General features: G+C 40.7%; 1 protein-coding gene across 1 annotated transcript in view; it reads left to right on the forward strand.

Moving 5' to 3' along the window:
- LOC124596129 overlaps positions 1 to 20,337 on the forward strand; it is a 262,465-nt gene that overhangs the window by 232,635 nt on the left and 9,493 nt on the right. Inside the window, exons 23-25 of the mRNA XM_047135149.1 lie at positions 13,440 to 13,671; positions 19,698 to 19,809; positions 19,883 to 20,070. Of these exons, the coding sequence (XP_046991105.1) occupies positions 13,440 to 13,671; positions 19,698 to 19,809; positions 19,883 to 20,070 (532 nt within the window). The remainder of the gene's footprint in view (positions 1 to 13,439; positions 13,672 to 19,697; positions 19,810 to 19,882; positions 20,071 to 20,337) is intronic.

The following is a 20,337-nucleotide window of genomic DNA, read 5'->3' on the forward strand; positions in this document are numbered from 1 at the left end:
GTGTTTGGGGTGCACACGAGGGTTTTTTTACATTAGGTGGCTCTCCATCCAATCCAGATAACGATAGCTGTAGGAAACCAAGAAGTATCAGTGTCAGATTGAAAGAAATGCTTCCCACAGGCGAGATCTCCTAATGGTAAACTGCTGAAGCATTTGCAACAAAGTGCCAGAGTTTGAAGTGCTCATGAAAGGCAGTGGAGCTCTTATAATACTGGGCAAAGAAAGCTGGTTGGAACCTGAAATTGATAGCTGTGACGTTTTTGAGTTAAATTTAAGTGTATATTGAAAGGATAGGCAAATGGGAAATGGAAGTGGTGTATTTGTTGCAGTAGACAAGAAACTCAAATCTGTCAAGATGGAAATTGAAGCCGCATATGAGATAGTTAGGTCAAAAAACAGTATGAGAGGTGGGCATAAAAGAAAATTGGATCCTATCACCCACCAGACTCATTTCCTGTTGTAACCAAAACCTTTGCAGAAAACCTCAGTGAACTTGTACGTAAGTTCCCAAATCATAGTGTAATCATTGGTGGCGATATTAATAACATAATGATTAATTGGGAAGATTACAGTTTTGTTAGTAGCTGGCATAATAAGACATCATGTGAAACATTACTAAATGTCTTCTCTTAAAACTACCTGGAACAGATACTTGGGAACCCCACTCATGATGAAAATATAGTGGGTCTAATGTTGCAAATAGACCTGACCACTTTGAGGCTGTCCACATAAAATCTCCAATTAGTGACCATGATACAGTTGTGGCAAGTACAAAGGACAACTAAAATAAGCAAAAAGACGTATATTTTCAGTAAACGAGATACAAAAATCAGTAGTGTCATATCTCAATGAGGAACTTGAAACTTTCAGTACAGGGCAGAAGCATGTAAAGAAACTCTGGCTCAAGTTGAAAAGAATATTTGATCCATGCACTGGATATATATTTACCCAGTAGAAAAGTTCATAATGGGAGGGAACCTCTATGTTATTCAGTCACTGTAAAGAAATATTTAAAGAAACAGAGACCACTGCATAACAGATGTTAAACAAAGCATTCAGCTATAGATAGATAGACACAGAATGAAACACATTTGGCTATCAGGAGAGCAGTGTGTGATGCGTTCGATGACTGCCGTAACAGAATATTGTCAAATGATATTTCACAAAACATGAAGAAATTTTGGTTGTACGTAAAGGCTGTTAGTGGCACCAAAGTTAGTGCTCAGTTCCTAATGATTGAGAATGGAACTGAAATTGAGGGTGCCAAAGAAAAAGTTGAAACGCTTGACTTCATTTTCAACTGTTCCTTTACAAAAGAAAACCCAGGAGAATTGTCCCAGTTTAATCCTCGTACCACTGAAAAGATGAATGAAATGAATATTAGTGTCAATGGTGTTGAGAAACAGCTGAAATTGTTAAATGTTAATCCTATCCAATTCTGTGCTGAATTTGTGGCCGAGTTAGCCACTCTTCTGACTATAACCTGTCGTAGATCTCTCGAACAGAAAACCTTTCCCAGTTCTTCGAAAAAAGCACAGGTCACACCTGCCTACAAGAACAGTAGAAGTAGTGCAGTTACAACACGCAAAGGAGGAACTAGATAGGTTGAGGAGGGTGAAGTTTGGTGGGGAGTGGGAACTGGCAGTTGGCAAGAAGGCAGCTAGGCAGAGGAGGAGGAGGAGGAGGTATTCAGACAGTTATACTTGGCGTATATGCAATAGATTTGACCAACTGTCAGAGTTGAGGGAACATGCAACAGACCTCAGCAGTTAGGAGGCCTGGGTTAGTACAAACACTATCGTTTATATTGATTTGTAACATAGTTTTTACAATAAGGAGCGCATCTAGTGCAATAAAGATTGGCAATAATTGGAAAATGGCACAACATTTGTTTTCTTTAGCTTTCTAAGGAACCAGGCATATATGAAACTGTAGATAGGAGGACATTTTATTTAAGATATTCTTTTGTAACATACACATATTTCACTGGACTTGGTGAATGGCTGTTTAGTAAGACACACCTGTACAAGCCTGTGCTACATTCTCTCATTCGTCATAAAACTGTTTGTCCATTTTCTGGCACTAAATAGCTAATTTTAGTGAACTAAAGACTACCAGTGAATAAAATGAGGGCATTCTATATTTTTCGCTGCTGCTGTGAAATACGAGGGCGGTTCAGAAAGTAACCTCCGATTGGTCACAGTGAGGGTTGTGGGGGGAGTAGCGACGCCATCTGTGCGTTCACGCACTCAACAGGTCAGTCGGCATCAAGCCGTGGTCGAGTGAACGTCGTACCTGCGCTAGTTTAGTTTTTGTGGCAGTTTGAAATGTGTGCTGCAATAGAAAACCCCGCCAAATGTGAAGTGCGTGCTGTCATAAGGTTTTTTACAGCCAAAGGATATTCTGCAGCAGCTATTCATCGTGAGCTTTGTGCCGTGTACGGACCAAGAGTTATGAGTGAAGGAGTTGTCCGTGAATGGGTACGTTTATTTAAAAGTGGACGAGAAAACGTTCATGATGAAGAGAGGAGTGGTAGACCATCATTGGTGACTGACGAACTCGTTCAGACAGTTGATGCAAAAGTTCGTGAAAATCGACGTTTCTCAATGTCGGAGTTGTCTACTGGTTTTCCACAGATTTCTAAGACTCTCTTGTACGAGATAGTGACAGCAAGAATGGGTTACCGTAAGTTCTGTGCACGATGGGTGCCCAAAATTCTTACTGACCACCACAAAACTCAAAGAATGGCCTCTGCATTAGACTTTCTGTCACGTTATGAGGACAAAGGAGAACCATTGTTAAACAGAATCGTGACCGGTGACGAAACCTGGATTAAGTACGTGAACCCTGAGACAAAAGAACAATCAAAGATGTGGGCACATTCAAATTCCCCTACCAAACCAAGAAAAGCCTCGCAAGATTTTTCTGCCAGAAAACTGATGGCAACGGTGTTTTGGGATGCCAAAGGGGTGTTGTTGGTTGAATTCATGGAACGTGGTACGACCATTAATCAAGACGTGTACTGTGAAACAATAAAAAAGTTACGACGGGCTATACAGAACAAACGCCGTGGTATGCTGACTTCCGGTATCGTTTTTTTGCACGATAACGCCCGTCCTCACTCTGCTCGCAGAACAACGGCCCTTCTTGAGTCCTTCAAGTGGGACGTTATCAACCATCCACCTTACAGCCCAGACCTGGCGCCAAGTGATTATTACCTCTTCATGCATTTGAAGAAATGGCTCGGGTCACAGCGGTTTGATGACGACGAAGAGCTCAAATATGCGGTCACAGGCTGGCTCCAGGCACAAGCGGGTGATTTTTATGCAGAAGGAATTTCAAAGCTTGTGAAGAGATACGATAAGTGCCTCAATCGCTATGGAGACTATGTAGAAAAATAGTGCAAAGATGTAGTTGTAAGATGTATATATTAAAATATTTTTATTTAAATTGGTGTATTTTTTTAAATCAACCGGAGGTTACTTTCTGAACGGCCCTCGTATATATGTATGGCCAGGTGGCATTCCTAATTGTTGTATAAGACACATTGAAAAATACAGCTTTCTTACTGGTGTACCACTATTCATTGCTTGCAACCACCGTATCTGATCATTTAACTTGTACTACAAATGCCATCCAGCTGCAAGTTAGATTAACTTTCTAGCTGGTCTGCCGCCTCTATGTTAACACTCCACTGGCAATGTAGTGCTGTGCAGCAGGTATGGAACAGCCATGTTTGCCACCAACTTTCAGGGATGATACAAGGATTTAAACTGTGTGCTTTTCGTCATTTGTGTACATTTTACCAACTGTGTGTATTTTGTTGACTGCATTTTGATCAAGGTACGTATACTTGGGTGTCTCTATCATACTTTGACTTCATAAAATGTAACTTGGCAATTTTATAGCAAGTTCCAGAAGATATGTGGAATATTGTATATTTTATATATCCGTCATATGAGCTGCAGACACCCCCCCCCCCCCCCCCCCCACCCCACGCCCCGCCCCCCGGATTGTTTTCCCCTTAGATCAGATAATGGCAGTATAAGACTGTTGAAACCGGTCATGTTTGAGCAATAAATGTGTCTACACTGCAATCGTGTCAGTTTGGAGCAGATGATGATTGTTGATTTACATGTCAATTCTGTGAATATTATTGTTGATTAAATTGTACTTCAATTAACATTTCTTCTGTTTTTTCACGGAATATCTTGTTTTTCTGTATTTCCATAAAGTTGGTTTGTATACCCACTCTTATCCTACTAATGGGGTAAGACCGGGTGATATGACTTTTTCTGTAAATGAACTCCTTATTGAGAAGGTAACGAAGCTATGACTTCTCAGGAATATTATACTGTACCCAATTAAATTAGGTTAGTTGCAAAGTCAAACAGAGAGGAGGAGGTTCTGCTGCTAGGTAGTCCGTATGGTGGAGGTGTGGACCAGCAGTTGGAGGAAGTGTTGGGGAGTGAGTACCAGGTCACCAGCTTTGTGAAGCCTAGTGCAGTATTGGCTCAGGTGACTGACAGTGTAGGGGAGCTATGTAGGAATTCTACAAAGGAGGATCAGGTAGTGATAGTGGGTGAAGCAGGGAACAATCTCGATAGGGACAGGGAATATGATGTAGGTGGTGATCTGGTAAAGATAGCTACTCAAACTGGTGGCACTAATGTGCATTTCATGCAACTGTTTCAGCACCATGATCGGCCTGGTTTTGATGTGGCTGTAAGGCGTGTTAACATGGGTCTGGATAGGGTGCTGATGGCAGAGGGCATGGGTCACATTTCAGTGGTGCCAGTTGGGTCTATCAGCATATCAGGGTTCACTAGGCATGGCCTGCACCTCAATAGGTATGGGAATGGGAGGCTGGAAAATGCTCATAGGTGACAGTGTAGTGGGTGGTGGTGGGATCACTCATGGAAAAATTCCTGTAGTAGTTGGTGTTAGATGTGCACCTTTATTTAGATTGAATACCTGCTTAAAGGATGTCCCTCTAACTAAGGGCTCACCTTCAGATGATGTCATGTTTACAAGTAGAAAAGGAATTAGCATATTTCATCAAAATATAAGAGGTATTAGAGATAAAGTTAGTGAATTGCTTACAAATGTTGGCTCAGAAATTATTGGTATGCCGGAGCACCACTTAAATAATTTGACAATTCAGAGGCTTCCTTTACCAGGATACAGATTAGCTAACTGTTTTCCAAGGCGTTCCTTGTGGGGTGGGGGAGTGGCTGTGTACGTAAAAAGACAGTATTCCATTTGAGTCCATAGACATATAACAGCACTGCACTGAACGGATATTTGAATGTTGTGCAGGGGCAGTTGAATTTACTGAACTAAACTTCCTATTGCTATTGTTTATACGTCCCTTAACTCTGACTTCAGAGCATTTCTGCTCAAGCTAGAGAGGGCTCTTGATTCACTTTGTATGAAGTACCAGAAATTAGTTATATGTGGTGACTTCAATATGTTGTTGTTGTCATCTTCGGTCCTGAGACTGGTTTGATGCAGCTCTCCATGCTACTCTATCCTGTGCAAGCTTCTTCATCTCCCAGTACTTACTGCAACATACATCCTTCTGAATCTGCTTAGTGTATTCATCTCTTGGTCTCCCTCTACGATTTTTACCCTCCACACTGCCCTCCAATGCTAAATTGGTGATCCCTTGATGCCTCAGAACATGTCCTACCAACCGGTCCCTTCTTCTTGTCAAGTTGTGCCACAAACTCCTCTTCTCCCCAATTCTATTCAATACCTCCTCATTAGTTACGTGGTCTACCCATCTAATCTTCAGCATTCTTCTGTAGCACCACATTTCGAAAGCTTCTATTCTCTTCTTGTCCAAACTGTTTATCGTCCATGTTTCACTTCCATACATGGCTACACTCCATACGAATACTTTCAGAAATGACTTCCTGACACTTAACTCAATACTGGATGTTAACAAATTTCTCTTCTTCAGAAACGCTTTCCTTGCCATTGCCAGCCTACATTTTATATCCTCTCTACTTCGACCATTATCAGTTATTTTGCTCCCCAAATAGCGAAACTTCTTTGCTACTGTAAGTGTCTCACTTCCTAATCTAATTCCCTCAGCATCACCCGACTTAGACTACATTCCATTATGCTTGTTTTGCTTTTGTTGATGTTCATCTTATATCCTCCTTTCAAGACACTGTCCATTCCATTCAACTGCTCTTCCAAGTCCTTTGCTGTCTCTGACAGAATTACAATGTCATCGGCGAACCTCAAAGTTTTTATTTCTTCTCCATGAATTTTAATACCTACTCCGAATTTTTCTTTTGTTTCCTTTACTGCTTGCTCAGTATAAAGATTGAACAACATTGGGGAGAGGCTACAACCCTGTCTTACTCCCTTCCCAACCACTGCTTCCCTTTCATGTCCCTCGACTCTTATAACTGCCATCTGGTTTCTGTACAAATTGTAAATAGCCTTTCGCTCCCTGTATTTTACCCCTGCCACCTTTAGAATTTGAAAGAGAGTATTCCAGTCAACATTGTCAAAAGCTTTCTCTAAGTCTACAAATGCTAGAAACGTAGGTTTGCCTTTCCTTAATCTTTCTCCTAAGATAAGTCGTAAGGTCAGTATTGCCTCACGTGTTCCAGTGTTTCTACGGAATCCAAACTGATCTTCCCTGAGGTTGGCTTCTACTAGTTTTTCCATTCGTCTGTAAATATTCGTGTTAGTATTTTGCAGCTGTGACTTATTAAACTGATAGTTCGGTAATTTTCACATCTGTCAACACCTGCTTTCATTGGGATTGGAATTATTATATTCTTCTTGAAGTCTGAGGGTATTTCGCCTGTTTCATACATCTTGCTCGCCAGATGGTAGAGTTTTGTCAGGACTGGCTCTCCCACGGCCGTCAGTAGTTCCAATGGAATATTGTCTACTCCGGGGGCCTTGTTCCGACTCAGGTCTTTCAGTGCTCTGTCAAACTCTTCACGCAGTATCATATCTCCCATTTCATCTTCATCTACATCCTCTTCCATTTCCATAATATTGTCCTCAAGTACATCGCCCTTGTATAGACGCTCTATATACTCCTTCCACCTTTCTGCTTTCCCTTCTTTGCTTAGAACTGGGTTTCCATCTGAGCTCTTGATATTCATACAAGTCGTTCTCTTATCTCCAAAGGTCTCTTTAATTTTCCTGTAGGCAGTATGTATCTTACCCCTAGTGAGATAGGCCTCTACATCCTTACATTTGTCCCCTAGCCATCCCTGCTTAGCCATTTTGCACTTCCTGTCGATCTCATTTTTGAGACGTTTGTATTCCTTTTTGCCTGCTTCACTTACTGCATTTTTATATTTTCTCCTTTCATCAATTAAATTCAATATTTCTTCTGTTACCCAAGGATTTCTACTAGTCCTCGTCTTTTTACGTACGTGATCCTCTGCTGCCTTCACTACTTCATCCCTCAAAGCTACCCATTCTTCTTCTACTGTATTTATTTCCCCCATTCCTGTCAATTGTTCCTTTATGCTCTCCCTGAAACTCTGTACAATCTCTGGTTCTTTCAGTTTATCCAGGTCCCATCTCCTTAAATTCCCACCTTTTTGCAGTTTCTTCAGTTTTAATCTACAGGTCATAACCAACAGATTGTGGTCAGAGTCCACATCTGCCCTTGGAAATGTCTTACAGTTTAAAACCTGGTTCCTAAATCTCTGTCTTACCATTATATAATCTATCTGATACCTCTTAGTATCTCCAGGGTTCCTCCATGTATACAACCTGCTTTCATGATTCTTAAACCAAGTGTTAGTTATGATTATGTTGTGCTCTGTGCAAAATTCTACCAGGCGGCTTCCTCTTTCATTTCTTAGCCCCAATCCATATTCACCTACTATGTTTCCTTCTCTCCCTTTTCCTACACTCGAATTCCAGTCACCCATGACTATTAAATTTTCGTCTCCCTTCACAATCTGAATAATTTCTTTTATTTCATCATACATTTCTTCAATTTCTTCGTCATCTGCAGAGCTAGTTGGCATATAAACTTGTACTACTGTAGTAGGTGTGGGCTTCGTATCTATCTTGGCCACAATAATGCGTTCACTATGCTGTTTGTAGTAGCTTACCCACATTCCTATTTTCCTATTCATTATTAAACCTACTCCTGCATTACCCCTATTTTAATTTTGTGTTTATAACCCTGTAGTCATCTGACCACAAGTCTTGTTCCTCCTGCCACTGAACTTCACTAATTCCCACTATATCTAACTTTAACCTATCCATTTCCCTTTTTAAATTTTCTAACCTACCTGCCCGATTAAGGGATCTGACATTCCACGCTCCGATCCGTAGAACGCCAGTTTTCTTTCTCCTGATAACGACATCCTCTTGAGTAGTCCCCGCCCGGAGATCCGAATGGGGGACTATTTTACCTCCGGAATATTTTACCCAAGAGGACGCCATCATCATGTAATCATACTGTAAAGCTGCATGCCCTCGGGAAAAATTACGGCTGTAGTTCCCCCTTGCTTTCAGCCGTTCGCAGTACCAGCACAGCAAGGCCGTTTTGGTTATTGTTACAAGGCCAGATCAGTCAATCATCCAGACTGTTGCCCTTGCAACTACTGAAAAGGCTGCTGCCCCTCTTCAGGAACCACACGTTTGTCTGGCCTCTCAACAGATACCCCTCCGTTGTGGTTGCACCTACTGTACGGCTATCTGTATCACTGAGGCATGCAAGCCTCCCCACCAACGGCAAGGTCCATGGTTCATGGGGGGGGGGAAACAGTATTGTAAGATGCTTAAAATGTTATTAGGAAGGAAATGAGCATGTGGTATGCAAATAGAATAGCTAATTCACAGGATAAAATTAAAACCATATGGTCAGTTGTGAAGAAAGTGTCTGGTCAGCAGCTCAAGGTCGACGTTATAAAGTCAGTTCGCAATTAAATTATTTATGTTACTGATAAATCGGATATATGTACAGTATTTAACAATCATTTTCTGAGCATTGCTGGTGAATTAAATAAGAATTTAGTTCCTACAGGGACATCATGTAACTTTCTTGGCAAATGCCTTTCCGAGATTGATTTCTGAAATACTCCCCTGTGATACAGACAAGAGGGAGATTGAGTCAATAATTAAATAACTGAAGACTAAGGACTCTCATGGTTATGATGGAGTGTCTAGCAGAATGTTAAAGTACTGTGCTGCACATGATAGCCCTGTATTTAGCCATATTTGTAATTTTTCCTTTAGGAATGTTTAGTTTCCTGAGCGATTAAAGTACACAGTAATGAAACCATTTTATAAAAAAGGAGAAAGGGGTAATGTAGATAATTTTAGACCTATTTCTATGCCATCAGTGTCTGCAAAAGTTATTGAAAAGGCTGTCTATGTAAGGATAATTGATCATTTTGTATCATATAATTTCCTATCAAATGTACAGTTCGGCTTTGGAAGTCGCTTAACAACTGAAAATGCTATATTCGCTTTTCTCTGTGAGGTACTGGATGGGTTAAACAAAAGGTTTCAAAGGCTAGACATATTTTTTGATTTAACTAAGGTGTTTGACTGTGTTGGTCACAAAATATTTCTCCAGAAGTTGGACCATTACGGAATATCGGAAGTAGCTCACAATTAGTTCACCTCTTACTTTCACAACAGACAGCAAAATGTCATTATTAACAGTGTTGAGAATGGCTGTGATGTGGAGTCTGAGTGGGGTACGGTCAAGTGGGGGGTGCCCCAGGGATCAGTTTTGGGGCCACTCCTGTTCTTTATATAAATAAGTGATATGCTCTCTATTAAGACTCAGTTTTTACAGTTTCTAACACACATTTCAACAAAACTTGACTTTTTTCACAGGATGAGCATATGATTAGTGAAACTGAATAATTCAAATTCTAGGTGTTCGGATACATAGTAAACTGTCTTGTAAGTCCACATTCAAAATTTTGTTGGAAGACTTAATGCTGCCAATTTTACTATTCGAACAGTGTCTGAAGGGAGTGGTAGTTAGATACGAAAACTAGTCTACTTTGCTTATTTTTGTTTGCTTATGTTGTATGGTATTATATTTTCGGGTAACTCTTCCCATTCTAAAAGGATATTTTTGGCTCAGAAACGTGCAGTTCGGGCAATAAGTGGTGTAAGTTCACAAACCTCTCTTTGACACCTGTTCACAAGTCTGGATATTTTGGCATTGGCCTCTCTCAAAAAAAATAAAAAAATATATATAATAGGGAAACATTCCACGCGGGATATATATATATATATATATATATATATATATATATATATATATATATATATATATATATATATATATATATATATATATATATATATATATATATATATATAAAACAAAGATGATGTGTGATGTGACTTACCATACGAAAGCGCTGGCAGGTCGATAGAAACACAAACAGACACATACATACACACAAAATTCAAGCTTTCGCAACAAACTGTTGCCTCATCAGGAAAGAGGGAAGGAGAGGGAAAGACGAAAGGAAGTGGGTTTTAAGGGAGAGGGTAAGGAGTCATTCCAATCCCGGGAGCGGAAAGACTTACCTTTGGGGGGAAAAAGGACGGGTATACACTCGCGCGCGCACACACACATATCCATCCACACATATACAGACACAAGCAGACATTTTTTCCCCCAAAGGTAAGTCTTTCCGCTCCCGGGATTGGAATGACTCCAGGGAGAGGGTAAGGAGTCATTCCAATCCCGGGAGCGGATATTCCTTCCTGTCATTTCTTGTTAACAATATTAGCTTATTCCCAAGAATTAGCAGCTTTCACTCATTTAATACCCAGCAGAAATCCAATCTGTATTTGGATCAGACTACCTTAACTCTTGTGCAGGAAGGTGTGCAGTATACTGCTGCATCCATTTTCAATAAGCTACCACTCAAATTAAAAAATCTTGGCAGTAATTCATGCACTTTCAAATCAAAACTGAAGAGTTTCCTCATGGGTCACTCCTCCTATCCTGTCAAGGAGTTCCTTGAACAGGTTAAGCTGATTCTTGTATTGTTGATTGCGTTTACTTAAACTTATGGATTGCCTTTTTTCGGCTTCGTAAACATTTAATTTTTATCTGTTATTACTTTTACATTGTAATTTCATGTACTGACACATTCCATGACCTTGGAGATTTGCTCCTCAGTTTGGTCCTACAGAACTTGACGTGTAAAAAAAAAAAAAAAATAAATAAATAAATAAGTAAATAAAAAATAAAAAGTTATCTACAAAACTACCGGCCAATATCCTTGGCATCAATTCATTGTAGAATCAAAGAACATATTCTGAGCTCAAACATAATGAGGTACCATGAATAAAATGACCTTGTCATTGCCAACCATTGTGAATTCCTAAAACATCGATCATGTGAAACCAACTCGCACTTTCCTCACATGACATACTAAAAGCTTTGGATCAAGGCAGTCAGATAGCTGCAGTAAGCATTTCACTCAGTACCACACCTACATTTATTGTCAAAAGTAAGATCATATTGGGTATGAAGTGAAATTTGTGACTGGATTGAGGTCGTTTTGGTAGGGAGGACCCAGTATGTTATCTTGGTTGGAGAGTCATCAGATGCAGAAATAACTTCAAGTGCACCAAAGTTAAGTGTGTTGGGACCTTGCTGTTCACACTGTATCCTAAATGACCTTGCAGACAATATTAAGACTTTTTGCAGATGATGCAGTTATCTATAATGAAGTACTATCTGAAAGAAGCTGCATAAATATTCAGTCAGATCGTGATTAGTATCCTATGATTATAATATCACTGAGCCACTGTTGGAATTGCCAGCTCATACAAATATGAGTGTGTTAACACTTTGTAGGGGTATGAAATGGAATGATCACATAGGCTCAGTCATGGGTAAAGCGTGTGGTAGACATTGGTTTATTAGCAGAATACTGGGGACATGCAATCAGTGTACAAATGAGATTGCTTCCAAATCACTCGTGCAACTGGTTCTAGAATATTGATCAAGTGTGCAGGACCCGTACCAAATAGGAATAACAGATGTTACTGAACATATACAGAGAAGGGCAGCACGAATGTTCACAGGTTTGTTTGATCCATGGGAGAGTGTCGCAGATATACTGAAGAGACTGAACTGGAAAACTCTTTAAGATATATGTAAACTATCCCAAGAAAAATTGGTTAACCATTTCACAGGCCATGGGGGATATACTTCCCACAAAATGTATTTCCTTACAGTGTTTAAGGGAAGATGTGTTACCACTTCTGTATACTCCTGGCATCTAGTGGCTGTCAGCTGCACCAGCTTAGTTTCTGTTCGTTGGGAATTATAGCCTTCAGAACTGTGGAAAGTATATACCTCACCAAACAATGGTGTTTTAATGGTTATTGGGAAGTACGGTTACCACCAAAGTAGTTTCTGGGAAGAGCTTGAGAAGTATACATACTGCAAAATTAATCTGTCTATTGTGGTCCTTGGGAAGCATACTTACAACCAACTTGGGATATCCCAAAACATTTGGGAATACGTCTTACCATCTCTGTCTATGCTGTCATCTTGTGGTAGTACACTGTACCAGGTGTATGAAAACTGTTACAACAATCAGTTTCTATTTGTCGTGGGATTAGCTGTTCTCGGAACACATTGTTTCGCTTCTACCATATGTATTATTGTGAGCTGTATCAGCTCATACCTTTATTGTGTGATAGTCTGGGATTGTTTTCACATTATGGTAAGTAAACTTCAATAACAGTAACAAATGTTTTTTAAAGAAAGTAGAAGAAAACATAAAATAAAAACAGAAAACCCTTTTTTTAATAGGGAAATGGGAAATCAATGTACCACCATAGTTTTAATATCTCTGTGGTGGTGTGATGATATACGTACCCGAATTGCTTCGGTCCTAAATTGATCACAATTCTAATAGGATAGTGGAAAACTACCTTCACTGAGTTGCTGCAAAAAATGTGCCTACAAAAGGGTTAACCAAGTTCCAAGAATTGGCCTTAAATGATCACTCTTAGGAATATACTACAATCCATATGTATTGCTCACAAAGGGATTGTGAGTATAAGATTAGAATAATTACTGCACGCACGGAGGCATTCGAGCAATCCTTCTTCCCATGCTCCATATGTGAACAGGAAGAAACACTAATAACCGGTACAGTGGGACATATCCTCTGCCATGCACCTCGCAGCAGTTTCTAGAGTCTAGATGTAGATGTAGATGTGGGTATCATACTGGAGTACATCATTTAATATGTACAGACGTCAAGATTTTTCCAAGTACCTGTTTTTTTAATTTTTTATTATTTTTTATTTTTTTAATTTTTAATTTTTTATTATTTTTTATTTTTTTTAATTTTTATTTTTTTTTAAATTGTAATAAATATTGCCATGTCTCTCTCACACACTTCACCCATTTAGTGAAAATTTTTGTTTTATGACAGGTCATTGACAAAGAATCTGACATATGTGAGTAAATTAGAAGTACTTGGAATGAGGTATTCTCTGTACAGCTTCGAGACATGCAACAAGATTGATCTTGTAAGCCGTGTCTGGAGAATGTGTTCTGAAAAATCACTAGGCCTCACTCTGGTTGCTGATCTCTGCCTTGAATATGGCATATTTGAACTCAAATGGTGGGATCCTCTTCTGAAATCAATGGTAAAATTTCACATGGTAAGTAATTTATTGTACTCTATATTTTATTACCAGCATTTCCTGCCTTTCCTTTGTTTCTGAAGTGAGTGTAATTGTTAAGTAGCTTCAACCATTTAATCCATTTAGATAGTTGCATTCAAATTGCCAAAAAGGTCCTTCCCTTGCACATTGTGATGTGACAAAAGACTGAACATAGTGCCCTTGAAATAACTGTATTTAACTATTGTTCACATTTCAAAAAACACACACACACACACACACACACACACACACACACACACACCAACAAAAATATTATTTGAAAACATGAAAACTTAGCAGTGGTATGGATATTAGTCTAAAGACAAAGGAGGCTAAAATGGAATAAAACAAAGGAGGATAATGACTAGTGCAAGTTCAGACCCGATGAATGATGAGAACCAAGAACAAAACATTGAACAGGTTTTCAGCTGTTGATTTTTGAGAGACTGATGCTATAAGATAAAATGACAGAGTGAAGCAGGCACTCAGGTATATTGGAACATTGATGATATGAAGCTCTGTTACAAGAAAACTTAAATGCTAACAGAAAGGTGGCTGGAACTTTTTAGATTAGAGTAATATTCTGTAACAAAAGTTACACTAATTTTCTGCTGTTGAGACGAGTCATTAATACGTAAGCTGGGTATGATTTCATAGATAACATGCTTCTGCACGAGACGTCCACAATCATTGTGCAAAGGGATTAATTGCATGCGCTTTTGAAAACTTCAAGCTTTTCACAGTGTATATGTTTTAATAAATCCAGTAATGCCATCTGGTAAATTTGTCAGAAACCTTACCTGAAACCTAATCTGCTGGCTCTCAACAATATAAAACTGCAGTTGGGCAAGCCTATGGAGGTGTGGACCACATTAAGACCCCGTGCAGCAAGGTATACTTAACAGTTGACACTAGCACTGCTGCCTACTACAGATAACAACTGCTGAGGTTTATCGATAGGATAAGTGGAGGAGTGGTGCTTACTTCACCCCTGTGACGTTCAAGGGAAAGACCAGGGTCCCACACAGCCTACAAACAAAAGGTTCTATCTACCTTCATAAGTCCATATGCCAATTTAATGTCAATACATTCCCTTATATCACTGTCATAGATAGAATGGATGCCAAAGTCTTTAGTGTGATGGCCAGTAACAAGGCAGTGCTCTACACTTGCTGATTTGCTGAGCTGTTGTAAGTATATGTAATGCTTAAGTTCTTGACCCCCATCATGCAAGTATGAAATGTGTGGAATTTACAACAAAAAATCTACACCTCCTACGACATAAGTCAGATGACATTGTACCCTCACAGCAGGTTTCAACTCTGTTATACCACATCCTTTTTAAATTATTGTGATTCAAAAGTTTAATTATGAATGTAATGGCATCTGTTGAGAGGCCAGACAAACCTGTGGTTCCTGAAGAGGGGCAGCAGCCTTTTCAGTAATTACAGGGGCAACAGTCAGGATGATTGATTAATCTGGCCTTGTAACACTAACCAAAACGGCCTTTCTGTGCTGGTACTGCGAACGGCTGAAAGCAAGGGGAAACTGCAGCCGTAATTTTTCCCGAGGGCATGCAGCTTTACTGTATGATTAAATGATGATGGCGTCCTCTTGGGTAAAATATTCCGGAGGTAAAATAGTCCCCATTCGGATCTCCGGACTACTCAAGAGGACATCGTTATCAAGAGAAAGAAAACTGGCGTTCTAAGGATGGGAGTGTGGAATGTCAGATCCCTTAATCGGGCAGGTAGGTTAGAAAATTTAATAAGGGAAATGGATAGGTTAAAGTTAGGTATGGTGGGAATTAGTGAAGTTCAGTGGCAGGGAGAACAAGACTTTTGGTCAGGTGAATACAGGGTTATAAATACAAATTCAAATAGGGGTAAACAGGAGTAGGTTTAATAATGAATAAAAAAATTGGAGTGCGGGTAAGCTACTACAAACAGCATAGTGAACGCATTATTGTGGCCAAGATAGACACGAAGCCCATGCCTACTACAGTAGTACAAGTTTATATGCCAACTAGCTCTGCAGATGATGAAGAAATTGATGAAATGTATGATGAGATAAAAGAAATTATTCAGGTAGTGAAGGGAGACGAAAATTTAATAGTCATGGGTGACTGGAATTCAAGAGTAGGAAAAGGGAGAGAAGGAAACATAGTAGGTGAATATGGATTGGGGGTAAGAAATGAAAGAGGAAGAAGTCTGGTAGAATTTTGCACAGAGCATAACTTAATCATAGCTAACACTTGGTTCAAGAATCATGAAAGAAGGTTGTATACATGGAAGAATCCTGGAGATACTAGAAGGTATCAGATAGATTGTATAATGGTAAGACAGAAATTTAGGAACCAGGTTTTAAATTGTAAGACATTTCCAGGGGCAGATGTAGACTCTGACCACAATCTATTGGTTATGAACTGTAGATTAAAACTGAAGAAACTGCAAAAAGGTGGGAATTTAAGGAGATTGTATCTGGATAAACTGACTAAACCAGATGTTGTACAGAGTTTCAGGGAGAGCATAAGGGAACAATTGAGGGGAAAGAAATATAGTAGAAGAAGAATGGGTAGCTTTGAGAGATGAAGTAGTGAAGGCAGCAGAGGATCACGTACGTAAAAAGACGAGGACTAGTAGAAATCCTTGGGTAACAGAAGAAATATTGAATTTAATTGATGAAAGGAGAAAATATAAAAATGCAGTAAGTGAAGCAGGCAAAAAGGAATACAAACGTCTCAAAAATGAGATCGACTGGAAGTGCAAAATGGCTAAGCAGGGATGGCTAGAGGACAATGGAAAGGATCTAGAGGCTTATCTCACTAAGGTTAAGATAGATACTGCCTACAGGAAAATTAGAGAGACCTTTGGAGAAAAGAGAGCCACTTGTATGAATATCAAGTGCTCAGATGGAAACCCAGTTCTAAGCAAAGACGGCAAAGTACGTTCCTGGAAATGGAAAAAAGAACACATTGACACCGGTGTGTCAGACCCACCATACTTGCTCCGGACAATGCGAGAGGGCTGTACAAGCAATGATCACACGCACGGCACAGCGGACACACCAGGAACCGCGGTGTTGGCCGTCGAATGGCGCTAGCCGCGCAGCATTTGTGCACCGCCGCCGTCAGTGTCAGCCAGTTTGCCGTGGCATACGAAGCTCCATCGCAGTCTTTAATACTGGTAGCATGCCGCGACAGCGTGGACGTGAACCGTATGTGCAGTTGACGGACTTTGAGCGAGGGCGTATAGTGGGTATGCGGGAGGCCGGGTGGACGTACCGCCGAATCGCTCAACACGTGGGGCGTGAGGTCTCCACAGTACATCGATGTTGTCGCCAGTGGTCGGCGGAAGGTGCACGTGCCCGTCGACCTGGGACCGGACCGCAGCGACACACGGATGCACGCCAAGACCGTAGGATCCTACGCAGTGTCGTAGGGGACCACACCGCCACTTCCCAGCAAATTAGGGACACTGTTGCTCCTGGGGTATCGGCGAGGACCATTCGCAACCGTCTCCATGAAGCTGGGCTACGGTCCCGCACACCGTTAGGCCGTCTTCCGCTCACGCCCCAACATCGTGCAGCCCGCCTACAGTGGTGTCGCGACAGGCGTGAATGGAGGGACGAATGGAGACGTGTCGTCTTCAGCGATGAGAGTCGCTTCTGCCTTGGTGCCAATGATGGTCGTATGTGTGTTTGGCGCCGTGCAGGTGAGCGCCACAATCAGGACTGCATATGACCGAGGCACACAGGGCCAACACCTGGCATCATGGTGTGGGGAGCGATCTCCTACACTGGCCGTACACCACTGGTGATCGTCGAGGGGACACTGAATAGTGCACGGTACATCCAAACCGTCATCGAACCCATTGTTCTACCATTCCTAGACCGGCAAGGGAACTTGCTGTTCCAACAGGACAATGCACGTCCGCATGTATCCCGTGACACCCAACGTGCTCTAGAAGGTGTAAGTCAACTACCCTGGCCAGCAAGATCTCCGGATCTGTCCCCCATTGAGCATGTTTGGGACTGGATGAAGCGTCGTCTCACGCGGTCTGCACGTCCAGCACGAACGCTGGTCCAACTGAGGCGCCAGGTGGAAATGGCATGGCAAGCCGTTCCACAGGACTACATCCAGCATCTCTACGATCGTCTCCATGGGAGAATAGCAGCCTGCATTGCTGCGAAAGGTGGATATACGCTGTACTAGTGCCGACATTGTGCATGCTCTGTTGCCTGTGTCTATGTGCCTGTGGTTCTGTCAGTGTGATCATGTGATGTATCTGACCCCAGGAATGTGTCAATAAAGTTTCCTCTTCCTGGGACAATGAATTCACGGTGTTCTTATTTCAATTTCCAGGAGTGTAGAAAGGTGGAAGGAGTATATAGAGGGTCTATACAAGGGCGATGTACTTGAGGACAATATTATGGAAATGGAAGTGGATGTAGATGAAGATGAAATGGGAGATACGATACTGCGTGAAGAGTTTGACAGAGCACTGAAAGACCTGAGTTGAAACAAGGCTCTGCGAGTAGACAACATTTCATTGGAACTACTGGCGGCCTTGGGAGAGCCAGTCATGACAAAACTCTACCATCTTGTGAGCAAGATGTATGAGACAGGCGAAATACCCTCAGACTTCAAGAAGAATATAATAATTCCATTCCCAAAGGAAGCAGGTGTTCACAGATGTGAAAATTACCAAACTATCAGTTTAATAAGTCACAGCTGCAAAATACTAGCACGAATTCTTTACAGACGAATGGAAAAACTGGTAGAAGCCGACCTCAGGGAAGATCAGTTTGGATTCCGCAGAAATATTGGAAACGTGAGGCAATACTTACCTTACGACTTACCTGCATTTCTAGCATTTGTAAACTTAGAGAATGCTTTTGACAATGTTGACTGGAATACTCTCTTTCAAATTCTAAAGGTAGCAGGGGTAAAATACAGGGAGCGAAAGGGTATTTACAATTTGTCCAGAAACCAGATGGCGGTTATGAGTCGAGGGACATGAAAGGGAAGCAGCGGTTGGGAAGGGAGTGAGACAGGGTTGTAGCCTCTCCCCGATGTTATTCAATCTGTATATTGAGCAAGCAGTAAAGGCAACAAAAGAAAACTTTGGAGTATGAATTAAAATCTATGGAGAAGAAATAAAAACTTCGAGGTTCGCCGATGACATTGTAATTCTGTCAGAGACAGCAAAGGATGAAAGGAGGATAATGAATGTAGTCGAATTAAGTCGGGTGATGCTGAGGGAATTAGATTAGGAAATGAGACACTTAAAGTAGTAAAGGAGTTTTGCCATTTGGGGAGCAAAATAACTGACGATGGTCGAAGTAGAGAGGATATACAATGTAGACTGGCAATGGCAAGGAAAGCATTTCTGAAGAAGAGGAATTTGTTAACATCGAGTATAGATTTTAGTGTCAGGAATTCATTTCTGAAAGTATTTGTATGGAGTGTAGCCATGTATGGAAGTGAAACATGGACGATAAATAGTTTAGACAAGAAGAGAATAGAAGCTTTCGAAATGTGGTGCTACAGAAGAATGCTGAAGATTAGATGGGTAGATCACCTAACTAATGAGGAGGTATTGAATAGAATTGGGGAGAAGAGGAGCTTGTGGCACAACTTCACAAGAAGGGACTTGTTGGTAGGACATGTTCTGAGGCACCAAGGGATCACAAATTTAGCATTGGAGGGCGGTGTGGAGGGTAAAAATCGTAGAGGAAGACCAAGAGATGAATACACTAAGCAGATTCAGAAGGATATATGTTGCAGTAAGTACTGGGAGATCAAGAAGCTTGCACAGGATAGACTGGCATGGAGAGCTGCATCGGGACTGAAGACCACAACAACAACAGTAACGGGGTATCCCACTTCTGTTATATCCAACCACAATGCAGAATGTTCGTGATGTAGTACCTTTCCATAGTGAAAATACTGCATTTCAAATTCTTTTGACCAGAAGGAAATAGAGTAATTTAAATTTATTTACGTGCTGTATGCATTACAGATGCTAGAACTTGAAGAATATCTGCCACAACTTACAGAACACAGTCACATCATGGGCTGCTCTGGGCTAATACAAGCATGGAATTACATCATAATTCAACCTTTCATAAAAGGTAGGTGGAGTACATACCCAGCCCACATTTCAAAAGCAGAACATGTATGATATAAATCTTTTTTACTTTTCAGCTGAGTTTCCATTAACAAATGAACAGAAGTTGTCTTGCTTTGAGAGCCTTGTGAAGTTGCAGACTTGTCCTGTCATTAACTACATGAAATTTGAAGAAATATTTGACCACTGTCTACGCACAAAAATCCTGCATATGGCAGCAGCAATTCTGCCATTGCTGAGAAGTGACCAACATCGTTATGTACAGGTAATCTTGAAAGTGCAATATGAAGCTATTTTATTTTTGTTAGTGTCCAATATATTTATTGCAAGACAACATGATTAATGATTAACAAATGGATCTTGTGGACTGTTGTCCACAACTCAAATCGCACTACCACATAACCACATATTTCCGAGAAAGCTTGGAGAAGGTGGCACGTAAATTTCTGCTTATCTCATGGTATCATAGTATAACTTACCGGCTACAGAATGCGATTTCCGATAGTAGATGTGGCTGGTAGGGACGAGAATC

The sequence above is a fragment of the Schistocerca americana genome, chromosome 2 (genome assembly GCF_021461395.2).
Source record: "Schistocerca americana isolate TAMUIC-IGC-003095 chromosome 2, iqSchAmer2.1, whole genome shotgun sequence".
In the NCBI taxonomy this organism is placed as follows: Eukaryota; Metazoa; Arthropoda; class Insecta; order Orthoptera; family Acrididae; genus Schistocerca; species Schistocerca americana.